This window comes from Marmota flaviventris, chromosome 3 (genome assembly GCF_047511675.1).
Source record: "Marmota flaviventris isolate mMarFla1 chromosome 3, mMarFla1.hap1, whole genome shotgun sequence".
Lineage (NCBI taxonomy): Eukaryota > Metazoa > Chordata > Mammalia > Rodentia > Sciuridae > Marmota > Marmota flaviventris.
In genome coordinates, this window is record NC_092500.1 from 45,260,068 (window position 1) to 45,274,556 (window position 14,489).

The 14,489-nt window shown below is 33.2% G+C and overlaps 1 protein-coding gene across 1 annotated transcript in view; it reads right to left on the reverse strand.

Moving 5' to 3' along the window:
• Trhde (thyrotropin releasing hormone degrading enzyme) overlaps positions 1–14,489 on the reverse strand; it is a 362,149-nt gene that overhangs the window by 78,588 nt on the left and 269,072 nt on the right. The window contains exons 8-10 of the mRNA XM_027929374.2: positions 7,798–7,863; positions 6,993–7,180; positions 1,759–1,847 (exon numbers count right to left, since the gene is read on the reverse strand). Of these exons, the coding sequence (XP_027785175.2) occupies positions 1,759–1,847; positions 6,993–7,180; positions 7,798–7,863 (343 nt within the window). The remainder of the gene's footprint in view (positions 1–1,758; positions 1,848–6,992; positions 7,181–7,797; positions 7,864–14,489) is intronic.

Genomic DNA, 14,489 nt, shown 5'->3' on the forward strand with positions numbered 1-14,489 from the left:
CTGATTATTTAGAAAGATAAATATCAATAAATGTTAGAGTAAGTACTTTAATGTCTTATTAGACTACACATGCATGTTTTATATATGTATCAATTCTAAAGAAAAGGGGGAGAGTAAACAATATCATTGAATGTCCTTCCTTTTTCCCAAAAAACCTCACCAAGTTAAAGGAATACTGAGAGCAAGCTTGGGTTGGAAAGTCCAGGAACATATTATCTTGAAGAACACTGGATACATTTTATGCACACTAGGAATTATGGTAAATTAGTGTTAATCTGTAGAAAGCTACTTTCTTGCATCTGTGCCAAGACAGTTGTTCCTTGGGATGCTGGCCATGCAAGCTAACTAAGCAAACAATGCAAGCTAATGCTGATGCTGTCATTGCTTCCGCAGCCTAACATAAAACCTCTATCCCACTGGCAGCCAGGGGGGTGCTGAGGGCACTATGGAAAGGATATGTGTCACTCATCCAACCAGCAGCTACTGGACAAAACATCATGAGGGAGAGGAGGCACTGTTTGGAAAAACACCTTGAAGGACAGAAGTGCTATGTGTCGGTCTATTATCACTGAAGTCTTCTAGGAGCAGGCACTAATCTCTTGCAAGCTTTCCTCAATAAATCATAAGTACCACTTATGGGCACTTTCTTTGGCCTTCTGCAACCTAACCTATTGCCCTTGCACAACTGGGCTGTGGATCCGACCACATACAACATGTATAAGTTAAAATACATATTTTTATAATATGTGATTATGTATTAAGAAACATTAAAAATTTGAGTAAAAATACACCTGGAATTCCAAGTGTTTATACTTCTGGCAAACAAATTATATTTTGCTTTAAAACTTGTTTCCTATGTGTATTTTAAGCATTTTAGTCTCCCTTATAATAGCAAGACAGAAGGAAAAAACAGCTGTTTATTTATACCTCACCTTATTGAAAAACAATTGTGACTGTTTAAAATGATGTAAGGTAACATCAATTAACAGTATGTGAGAAAGGAATAAGGAAAACAAAATATGGACACCCTTGACCATCTAAATCTAAATGAAATGTTACATAAAAGATGATAATTGACTTTTTCTCTAACTCAATGGAAAACAGAAATAAAAGGGACCTGGTTCACACTCTAGCTTGAAGGATATAGATTGGATTCGAGAAATAGGTTTCTGACAGTGAATTGAAATAGATCACTATCTTATTTGAAGATATTTAGAAAGAGAATAGAATCTCATCTCTCAATGCTCCTTGAGGTTTGACCCAACCTAGGAGATGGCTAGATGCCATGTAAAAGCCCCTCCCTCCTGGCCCTATAATTATCTAATTCCATGGAGAATATTGCCTTTCTGGTCCCTTAAAGAGACAGTCTGGTAACTAAAAGGTAGCAGGAAAATGGGATTAAAAATTAGGCCTACATTTTAGTATTTGAAATAATGTTCTACTGGGAGTTATGATTATATTTTAATTACACTTGGAATTACAAAATTACACAGCCTAAAACAGATAATATTAATTCTACAGATACTTCTTTTAAAATTTTCTCTTTACCATAAAAGAAACAAATATAAAATTACCCAGGAAGCTTGAAATTAGACTATTATTCTATATTATACCTAATTATTTTTTAGAAGTGATTAACATTACTTTCTCAATATAATTTATTTTTATTCACATTTTATAACAGCTAAAACTAGAGGTTAAGTTGCCAAACAATTATCTGAAACCAAAGAGTTCCTCAGGGGACAATATATATTTTACCTGATTTGTTAGACACCCAAATAATTGCTTCTGAAGACACATGGCTTCTATTTCCTACTACAATAGTTAATGGAATCTGCCACAGGTAACTGAAAAATAAAAGAGAAGCTTTAAGAATAAAATATCTACATCCAAACAAAAATAAACAACATTTTCTATCTACCTTATATATGATTTTATTACTCTCTTCAGTAAAAACAAACAAGTAAATAAGTATATAAATCCCAGTTAGAAAGACAAAAATAAGTCAAAAAGATGGGTTTATTATTACATGCCATTAAGAAGACTTGACTTTAAAAAGTTTTGGTTTCAGTGCATAAGAACTGCCAAGAAATACTTTATTTTGCAGAAAAAAACCAGATTTGCATTTTAAAAATAAAAGTAACTATATTCCAAAAATCTGAACCACATTATATATTGATTAAAATCTAAAAATAAACCCTTTCAACTTTTTCTATATTAGATTAATATAAATTTCAGTGGTTTCATCATTTACACTTTAAAATTTTCCTTAGTTATTATCTAACAATTCTGGTAACACTACTAACATATATTTAGAGAGAGAATAATATGACACATCTAAAGAATAAAGGAAGAACAAAATTAATTGGATTTCCCCAAAATCCAGATCAATACCAAAAACACTGTGGGACATACTTAATACTCTGTTTCCTGAAATGAAATTTCCAAATTGATGTGTCAAAGCATCTATCAATATGCAGGGTCACTCATGAATCTCAACTATTAAAAAGAAGCATTTTTTTACATTTACCTTTTTATAGGGTAAAATTGATATCTAGGCTTGTACATGAATTAATATCAATTTAATCTCAAAGAGCACCCAGAGATTTGCTGGATGGTTTTACAATAAGCCCAATGACTAGACTTAGCTTTCTTCCTTGAAATACAGCTTGATTATATTGATTTCTCCACTGCACCATTAGCAACAGGGGTATCCAATAATTACAGTATGGGAAAAATAATTTTTATTTTAGAATGATATTGTAAAGATACAATAAGTAAAGATATTGTGTGAGTTTAATATCTATGAGAATAAATGGAGAATGGAACACTTTTGAGGGATCATGCTTGGCATAACATTGAAACAAGATCATGTCTTTTTTGAGGGTGGGAGAAAAGGGTGTCTCCACTGAATCCATCATGCAGAATTTGGTTATTTGATCAGTTAATTGTTTCACTCATTATAAAAAGAGTTCTGTGGTACAAAAGAGTCTGAATAGAAGACTGGAAGAAATTCATAATTGTATATCAACTGTTATCTCCACTATTGAAAGTTAAAAAAACACATTTAAGATTCTAAATTAGAAAACTATATATTATACTTAATTACAGAAATATTTTTGAGTGTCAACTATTCAGAGACACTATGCTATACTACAATGGACTCCCCATGATTGGTCAGGAAGTACTTTATGGTAGTCATTCTTTAGATAGTAAAAACTTAGTGAGAAATTACCCATGTAAGTTCTTTAATAAATACTTTCACACTTCCAACAAAGAACTAAAAATATCTTACAAATATTTAATGATAGATTTATTGGAATAAAGATACAAAAAACTGATATATTTCTTTAATAGCTATTCTTTAAAGATAATGAATCTCTTTTGATTAATTGTAATAATTAGACAACAATGTCTCCAGTTTGAGTCTAATTCTCAAGTTAAACTACAGGGTCATTGAGAAAAGCTATGAAAGAGGAGTTGTTTTATAAATCACTGTTGAATGTGTTAATATGATTGAATTGACTTAGATTAAAGGAAAATAAAAAAGGCCAGATTAACCTATAAGTAAGACAAAAATGCTCTTGGGCTGGGATTATGGCTCAGTGGTAGAGCACTTGTTTAGCATGGGTGGGACCCAGGTTGGATTCTCAGCACCACATAAAAATAAAGGCATTGTGTTGTGACCATCTACAAAAAAGATTCTCTCTCAAAAAAAAAATGTTCTTTATGAACTTCACATTTTTGTATGCATCTTCCACATTGAATTGGGTCAAGCAAAATGTGAAGTCAGATAAGTATTAGTTAAAGAGCAAGGAATATAAAAAAATTAGGAGAATTAAAAAATCATTAAGGGAAAATATGTCTTTTTGTAGCATGATCCAAAAATGTTTGTGAAGCACTGTGTGCCCCTAATACTTGTATTTGAACTGTATTCTTCTAAATAGCCAGAGATCATGATAAAAACTGAGATGTTTCAATATAAATTTTCAAAAAAGTCTCTAAGGTACAAGAAAATGAGATTCATATAAATACTTGCATGATTCTTACAGTCATATCATATGCATAGAGAAAATTACTTAAATAAGCAGACACTATCGCACAGCTGCTGTGATATAAAAAAAGTTACCTATTATAAGATTTTAGAACACAAAGTTGGGATATTTTGTAAAATTCTTAAAATAGACGTTTATGTTTTCTCTAAGGAAGTTTTTGTACCCTACACAAAATCTATACAAGTGACAAAGATAAATTGTTACAAGTTACCAGGCAGATCTGAAATTTTGTATTCATTTCAAAATTGTTGGACATGTTGACATCCTGTTATTCTTCATAGCTTTTTAAACAAAACATATTTAGTCATTTTATAAATTTCATTTTAAAAGCAAAGAAGTCATAATAATCATGATGGGATTTGTTTTGTTTTGTTGTTTTGCTAAAAGACTAGAGGACACTCAACAATATTGAGTAAAGGGCCCTGTATGGTATGCTCTAAAGAAATCAGTCTTCAGTGGGTTAGCTTAAAAAGAGACTAGAAAAAAGATACTGTGAGAATGGATTGTGTTTCTGCCTCTTTAATTTAATTCAAATTTTATTTATTTCATTTAACCATTAAAAAACCTTAAAAATTAATTTCAGAAGACCCTAAAACCATTTATTTTCTTTAATAGTTCCAGGGATTAACTGTCTTCATTATCAGTTTACATTTTTATAAAAAGCAACTTTAATTTTAAGGATTACATTAAAGTAGAAAAGAATGGACATATATTTTAGCTGAGTCAGGAACCTTTTAAAAAATAGTATCAACATTAATGAAGGATTAGTGTAAAGCTTATGAAAAACTAGAGATTGTTACTATCAGGCCAGTAAGACATGGGAAATGTAAACATGCAGGTAAATAGAATTCTCTATAACACAAAACTCTTAGAAGCTCCTCTGTGGTTAAGGAAACGTTACATAACACTATAGGGAAGTAACTTTATAAAGAAAAAGGCTTCACCAATTCACCACTTCCCAAGTACCACATTCTATTACATTTTTACACTCTGTTAGATATTCATTAACTTTGTGCAGTTATTGGTTAAAGATCTTTCCTTTCTCTGCTGCAATACAATTGTCATGTATGAAAAATATAATTACTGAACACATTAAAATGTTCTATGCATGTCATACTTATGTTCTGGTATCCTCTAAAAAAATGAAAAAAAAAAAAAACTGACTCTCCTGGTTCAGAAAACATCCATAATTTAAAAAATTTCTGGCATAGATAGGTATAGGTTTTATTGCATCAACTGTGTGCATCGTGTATAAAGACCTAGGAAAGCTATGTACAAAAGCCAGACAGAATTATTATTGAAGCTTTGACCAGAATGTCACAGTGAATTAAAGATCAATAATGTAAAATTGGAATACTACATTTGCCACTACAAGCTCTATTATTTCATAATATATAAACTCATTTTTGAGACTAATAAGATGCCCTGTATGATCATTCTCTTAATACTTTCTATGCCAATTTCTCAGAGTTCAAAATAATCCATATGATTTTAAAACAGCCAATGTGAACCTCTAGATACTACATATACAGCCTGGGAAAAATTTTTCCCAGACTCACAGCTGATATACTGATGTATATTATAGGTTCACAAAGTATTTTTGTTCAAATTTTTTTGCTGTCATCTATGTGTCTTTTATGTTTTTCTGCATCAGTGATGCTGTGTCAGACTCAGCATCCTTGAAGGCCTGGCCTGAGTATCTCCAGCTTTGCCACAGTCAAGTAGTTTTTACGTACTTCCTGGCGAGACCAGGGTTGATGCTAAAGCATGTTTAGCCTGGGGCCAGATGGTGAAGGATTAGAAGTAGCACTTGGCAGCTGTGGGGAATCTGAGCTGGGGAGAGCAGCCTTGATGGGCAGACCCAGACAGCACTGACAGTTCAGCAGGGTGATGTGGGATTACAGGAGAACAGAGAGTGGGGAGGCAGAGGGCAGTGCCTCGAAGTGTATGTGTGTATATTGAGAAGGTTTAAGAAGCTGCTGTCCTAAATCATATTCCAAATGTGGTCCCAAGAAAATATTAATGAATTTTTCAATCACTTCTCTGAATATCCAGAATTGGAGGTAGCTAACTTAGGAACGATTTCCACTCCTCTTAGAGATAACAAAGTAAACTCTGCTCCTGGTCTCTGATACTGGTGGTTGATGAAGTCAGACTCCTAATTTTCCAAGGTAATGGGAGACAGTACATGGTTAACCTAACCCAGGGCACCTTAGAAAAAACTGAAACTGACTAATAAAGTTCTACTATCATTCATTGACTCAGCCTTTAAAATGAGACACAAAATAAAAAACGTAAGGTAAAAAAGAAAACAATCCTACACGATGAATTATCAGGTATTAAGTTAGAGTTTCAAAAGAAAGGTAAAATAACAACAAATCAATCCATGTATGTTGTCAGTTTAGTGGTTTCAAACACTAAAAGCGAAGGAAAGAGAACTTATTTTTTATATGGAGCGTCATTCATATTTAGATCATTTTAGGTATTCTATTTTAAGTTCCTTTGACTCAGACAAAATTATTTAGATTTTCATTTGCTTTAATTGGTTTTTTTTTCTGGATTGTTAGTTTCCTTTTTCATTTGTCTTATAAATCTCATGGTTTTCTCAAAATTCATTGCAACACACCTTTCTTGTATTTAATTCAAGAAATATTCAGGAAGAAAAGTAAAAAATCACATCTTAATTTTTATACCATCATTTATAATTAAAAATTCCATTTTCTGAAATAAATAATGTTGTCATATTGAGGGTTAAAATATCCATAAAATGGAAGTAAAAAGAATCAAAATGAAATAACATGCATAAAGAAATAAATTAAAATTATATTTTACTTATAATATTTCAGAATGTATTATCAATGCTTTTTAAATTATTAAAAGAGCAATGTGAAATATAAAAATAAAAGCATTTTTTCATGTAAAAATAGAGTGCTCTACCTGTTATTTTGGCGTTCAAGTGATTTAGTTTTAGCACTGATATCATAAATAAAATGTTGTTGGTTAATTATTATTCTATTTTCTGCTGTTGTATTTCCCAAGATGGTGATAACAGGATAACCCATCTGGAGTGTCCACTGATCCATTACTTCTTGTATATTTACATATTTTCCATTCCTTTTCAAAGCCTTTACAACCAAAATTGAATAAATTAGTTTCATAATCATGAATTATAAACATAATTAACATTAAGCCATTTTAATTTTTACCTTTTAATTAATTTTCCTAAATATGAAGACATTTAAATTCAGTGACATTAATATAAGACACGTAAAATTAATCTTACCATAAATTATGCTTTCTATATATGTATATATGTACATGCATGAAAGTTGTATTAACATTAAAGTCTATACACACCAGAAAATAAAATATACTTTATTGTTAAAGAAAGTATTTGTAGCATCATTTTCTATCCTTCAAATGTCTACAATCACATAGAAAAAATATATTTGAAACTTCAGGATGTCTTTAACATGAATCTCTGATATTATATTAGAGTCACATTTCAGAAATATTGTCATATTGAAAATAGGCAAGGTATCTTTATCACTTCTTGTACTTTAAATAATTTTGAACCATTGATCATTATAATATATCAAACTAAAACAGGAAGCAATATGAAGAAAATGGAAATAAAAAAGTAAAGACAAACTGTCAGTGTCAATAAAAGTTAATAATGGCTTATATACTCAATTCAAATGTTCAAGTAGACATTTTGATATTTGAACTTCCTATACTTTACCTCTGATAATGTATTCCAGAGATCATTTCTCGCTGCATTGCCATACTTATGAATGGTTAAATAATCCTATAAGAATATAAAATTGTAATTACAATTCAAAGGCTAAGCAATTACCAGTAAACACATTTATTTCTCAGTTCAATTAACCATTTCTCTATTTTGAAATTACATTAATACAAAGAGAAAGACATGCAAAAAAATGAAGAATCTGTTTTAAAATATTCCAAAAAGATTTAATTATAACATATTTCCTAATTAAATCACCCAACAATATTCATCTCTTAAAAATGATTTTTCAGGGCTGGGGATATAGCTTGCCTCGCATGCACAATGCCCTCAGTTGGATCCCCAGCACCACAAAAAAAAAAAAAAAAAAAGATTTTCATAGATGTAATCACTTCTTATGGATTTCCAGGATCAAAGATTTTTTAATTGAGCTGGTCAACCTCAGCCAATTTTGAAGAAGCAGTTTCTGCAATGAAATAAGGACAAACTGTCCCATCAAGTTTTTATGTTGAATTGTTGAAAAGGAAGTATTTTAATGGGGAAAAAATCCCTAGCTAATGTATGCTGATGTTAAGAGGGATTATTTGCCAAAAGGGTATATTCTCTACAATTCCCCCGTCTCTCTAAAAAAGAGAGGCAGTCTATTACAAAAATGATAAATATTTATTTCCATGAGTTTGAGACACACATTAATATCTAATAAGAAAGTTATTCCTAAGTTTATTTAATATTTTTAGGCTTAGGACTTCTCATTTCTCATTTTCAACCATTAGTGGCTAAACCTACACACTTTCTGATTCATGCCTGCCTTCCTTCAAAGAAGTGTAGTTTGTCTCATTATCAATGTGTTATTCAGCTATGGCTACTTGGCATTATATTTTTATGATTTTTTTTCCTGACTTCAAAGTGGAAAAATGAAAATAGTGTTTTATTTTGTACAGCTAAAGTCCTCCTCCTCCATTTGAAATTCTATTTTCTCTACAACATGTAGGTAGTTCACAAAAATTCTAATTTACATCAAAGTACTGAAACTTGGAAAAAAAATGCTGACTCCTTTCAGTACTCTATAGAGTGGAGTATTTTGGAGATAATTAAAGTTAGAGAAGCAAATTTTCTGAAATACAAATTGGAGCACCTGTGACAGATTCTGCTTTTGTTGGCAATTCACAGCACAGCAAATGGTGACTCCCACTTAATCGGAAGCCTAGAGATTCAATGTCCAATCCCAACATAGCAACCACAAATCCACCATCGTCATCAGGTGTTATGAATAACTGCTAAAAAACACAGCCTTTTATAACCAATCTGAATCCCAATTTGGCTCTCAGCATGCCATATGATGCTTTTTCCACATAAACCCAGGAACCAGAATTTAAATAAATTGTTTTGGATTTAACTTTGAAAATTATTCTTTATAATTTTTTAGCACTTGAATGAATTTAAGAACAATGAAACTCAAGAAATATAAATTAACATTTTATGTTAGTGATGCCCTAACAAAAAGTATTAAAATTAAAATAATTTACAGTTGGTTCTATGTATGAAGAGTGCCCCTAAGGCTAATGCAAGAAGGAAATGGAGGAATACTACTGGGTTCAATATCCAATATCCAATTCAATGATTTCAGTTGACCTTGTCCTAGTGTGAACCATCAGCTTGAGTTCTTAGTTTCCTCCCCAGTTCAGAACAAGTTTCACATTTCTATTTCAAGCAGCTAACATGTCAGTATCCAGGCTTAAGAAGCAACTCCTAATTTGTTGTGTCAGTACTCAGAAAAGGTAGCATGTCTTCTTGGATTTCCAGAAGCCTTAATATTCAGATGTTATTAAAATTTGACACATGTCAACTTTTTTCAAAACAAACAACAAAACCAGAATTTCCTTAATTATGCTTATCTTTCTCTTACACAAATACACTCATATCTTGAATTAAGAAAATTTTGTTGTATCTTTGAAAAATTACAAAATAAAGAATAGTGAGTATATTTTCAATAATCAATCATTAATTCATTAATTCATTTCAAAAACCATATGGAGTACATAGCAAGTATAAGGCAGATTCCAGGTGCTGAGGAAATAGTGGTGAGATTTATTAAGAATGACTGCAAATATTGAGATGAGATTTGTGAGGGAAGAGTTCCGTGATTGAAGCCGTAGAAATCTTTGTACAACTACCACTTGGTAAGATGAATTCAAACATTTGTATGTGATGAAGAAAAAGATTTTAAGTTTCTTTCAACCCTATTAGTCAATGTATATGGAAATTCTTGGGCATGTGAATCTGAAATAAAAATCTACGTTTACATTTGTGTGTATGAAAATCAATCAGCAGTAGAGTTGACACATGATATAAAAAGAATGTTTTAAGATCAATTTAAAAATAATTTAAGGTTCCCTATACTACGTATTTCAGAAATAGTAGATTTGTCAAAAGGATAAGACAAAGATGACCGCTACAATGTTCTTAAGGGATGTAACATATAACACAGATTGATTAAAAATTAAAAACATATTAACCAAGAGTATTTCAGTGCTTCTATCTATGAAAATAGGTATTTAAACATTGGTTTAAACTGCAGGAATAGAAATGTAACTGTTGATTGAAATCCAAGGGCCAACACTCAGTAGCTATATAATCTTTGGTCCAGCTATATGAACTTTGGTAAATTGCTTAAGTTCTATGTGCTTGTTTTCACATTTATATGATGGAGGTAACAAAAGTATTATTACATAAAGTTTGAGAATTAAATAATTATATGTGTGTGTATAAACACACATGTATATACACACCTCTAACACACATATACAGTGCTACAAAAATGAAGAGTGCCTAGTACATCACAAGTACTCTATAGACATTAACAGATATAATCTTTTTAATTATTTCTGGCTACAGGCTAGAAAACTAAGTGGCAGAATAAAAAATATAATTAATAATAATAAAGAACACAGCACATATGAACATTAGTATTTGCCTCCTTTTTAGTACCATGTGATGTTGAGAGCCAGGCCAGTCAGAATGAAGCCTGGCATTTGCCAGAGGGAATGTTTGAAAGGTGATGCCAGCGAACCATTGAGATGATGATTTGAGTTAAGCTACATATAATTGCTGTGATGCTGGATTGATTGTATTGTATATTTGACCTTTACTGTCGGGCAATGGGGCAGCTCTTGCTGCCTTAGGCACCCGCTACTTTGGAGTTCTCGAGCTACTTTGGAGTAGCTCCAAAGAGTTCCCATTGTATGGGGGAGTGCCAGAGGAGGGATTTCCGGTGTGGGGGGTTTCTGGAAGGGCAGCATGGGTGGCATTGGTGGAAAAGTGCGCGTGCAGTGCCGGTGAGAGTTGAAATAAAGTAGTTGCTGTTTGAACCTACAAGGCTTTGTGGTGGCTCGGTTATTCATGCCCAGCCAGACTGCAGCATTTGGCGGCCTGTATGGGGAACACCTGAAGCTAGCAGATAAGTGAAATTGCTCGCCCCTGAGGGAAGGCGAGAGAATGGGTGACCATTTCAAAAAACAATGTGTTCTTGTTTTGATTTGTTTTGTTTTTGTTTCAAGCTGCCTATCCCTAGAACTTTCTAAGGCAAACTGGGAAAAATGGTTGGCTCAAGGTTTGAAGTTGTTCGGCCCTGAGGAAGAGATAGAGATAGACCACGAATATACATTTCAAAAAAAATAGGAATATTGATACAACGATTTTTTGTTCCATTCTGCTTTGGTTTTGTTTTGTGTTATCTTGTTGGGTTGTGTTATATTTATAGTAGATTAGAAATTAGTAAAAAACAAACCGAAAGAGTGTTAAGTAAATTTAGAGGTTCAGACCATTGAGAAAGACATTTTAGATCAAGTAAAAGAGAAGGTCTCTCGAGCTAGTCAGACAGAGGAAGAAAATTTAAAGGAGGAAGAACTATCAGGGGAAAAAGTTACCACAGGAGGCTGCTACTAACACCTTTCCATCACCAGAGGGCATAAGTGTCCAACCAACTGCTCCACCTATAGAGACAACATATCCTATGGGGCCCTCAACCCCCGTAGTTGATAGATGGGATCCTGAGACAGGACCTCAAAGATTAGCATGCCCTGTATTTGAGGTGGCAGGAGGGCAGCGAAATCACCATGTTTTAGATTTCAAAACAGTGAAGCAGTTAAAGGAGGCTGTAACAACCTATGGTCCCCAAGCACCCTTCACTGTAAGCATGATTGAATCCATTACCAACTTGGACATGACGCCAACAGATTGGGCTAGCATATGTAAATCTGTGCTAAATGGAGGACAATATTTGTTATGGAAGGTTGCCAATGAGGAATTTTGCATGGAGACGGCTACGCAAAATGCAGCAGCCGGTTACCCTCAAAGAAATTTAGATATATTGTTAGGAAAAGGACCTTATGAGGGTCAACGGCAACAAATTGAATATGATCCTGCTATATATTCACAAATTGCTGCAGATGCAGTTAGGGCATGGAAGACTTTACAAGGACATGGAGATTTACAAGGTCAATTATCTAAGATAATACAAGGAGCTAATAAACCTTACGCTGAATTTGTAGGTAGGCTTATTCAAACAGCTACCAGAGTTTTTGGGGATACAGAGCAAGCAATGCCATTAATTAAACAGCTAGCCTTTGAGCAAGCAAACAGATGGTGCAAGGAGGCCATTAGACCATGGAAACATGAAGATTTAAACACATATATTAAATTATGTAGAGACATTAATGAACAAGGGCAAGTCTTGGCAGCTGCAGTACAACAGGCTTTAAATGCCAGGCGTCATTCTGACCGGCCGTGGCTCTCAACAATGTGAGATCCTTTGTATTTTATCTCATTCAATCTAAGCCAACATTATGAGGTAGATAGTATTATCATCATTTAATAAATCAGAGCACTAGATCTCAGAGACTATAGCCCACATACAACACCAAGCCCATGCACACAACGGCTTACACAAATCCAATATCCAAAAATGTTGCAACAGTATAACCAAGAGTCATAGTTGACACTGAACTCATCCCCCACAACATTAGCTTCTTTTGTGAGCCTTTCCCCAGCAATGCCCTTTCCATCCACCTCCACCAAGAAATCATCTTGATGCCTCCCTGTCTTTCTACCACATTCAAGTCATGATCTATTATCTAAATATTTCTTCAAGATTTCTCCTCCCCTTTGCCTCCTTGGAAGCCATTCTTCTGCTTCTTACTGGGCTAACTACAAGGGCAATAGCTTCTGCTCCAGCCTTTTCACGTATAATCTCTACTGTGAAGCCAGAATAATTTTGGTCAAATGCATACTGCTACGCCCAGAATAAAAACACAAACACCTGAGTGTGACTTAAAAATGTCAACCATGGTTTCGTCCTTCTGTACTTATCCAATCCTATCAGTTAACTCATGGCTCCCCACTTCAACTTAGCCACTTTCAGCTTCCTGAAGGTGCTTGATGGGTATGTTCTCTCTTCTGTGGTATTCTGCACATACGATTATCTATACAACACTTTCTACTTTCTCTACCTAAAGTCAATTCAAACTCTACAAACTCCATGCCTCAATTTTGATGCATTTCCTCTATGAACCCTTCCTTGTCCATTCCAACCCTCTTCCTAATGCTAAGTTGAATATCTCTAATCTTAGAGTCTCACATGTTGTACTATACAAGAGCATTTATCACACTGTGTTATAATTGTCTGTTTATTAGTCTGACTGCTCACTTTGTCTACAAATTCAAAGAGAGTAAGAAACCTGTCACTCCTGTTAACCATTATTTAGCCAGCAACTCTGTGCCCAGACTAGTCACAGTAGATACTCAGTATATGTATATGATTTGTCTTTATGCCTATGCCTGTCTGTTAATAACTGACAACGCAGTAATTGAAGGTTTCCTATATTCATCAAACTTACCCAAATTTTCATATTTAGATACTAATATAGGATATGATTTATTATTTCCATGCATATCTGTCAGATATATAACTTGACTTAATATATGCAATTGCATTTGAGGTCATCAAAAACTTGTGAACTATTGAGACCACTTTTGTTTGACTTCTTTTGCTACCAAGTGATATGGTTCATAACAATTAATCTACTAAAGCCAATGGGACTAATAGACAAGGGGGAAAGTAAAGAGAGTGAGCTAAGGAAGTAAAGCACTATTATCTTTTAAAATTTACATGGAAATAATTATAGAGTACTTACTCTCCTTTTAATGAGTCCTCCAACATGCTAGGACTCATGTAATCACTTAGATGGCTTATTTCTTGGGACATGGATGGAAGATTCCATAAAATAGTATAGACTGATTTAAAGTATTTAGCTGCAAGTAGCAAAAGTATCCAGAAGAGACTGACATTTAACTAGCAATATTGGATGAGTGTGTTGTGTATGCCTGTAATCCCAGCAACTTGGGAGACTGAAGAAGAAAGATTGTAAGTTTGAGGCCAGCCTCAGCAATTCAGCAAGACCCTATCTCAAAATAAAAAATAAAAAAGGGTTGGGGATGTGGCTCAGTGGTTAAGCACCTCTGAGTTCAATCCCTATTATCAAAACAAATTAATGAATAAATAAATAAGCAAAATTTATTCTTTTCTATTATAATGAGTAGGACAGAGATGAAGTCACTCACTCTCCTTTAGAATTATTTTGATCCCAACTTTATATATGTTTTAACTTCATCCTCAGATTTGTGGCTAG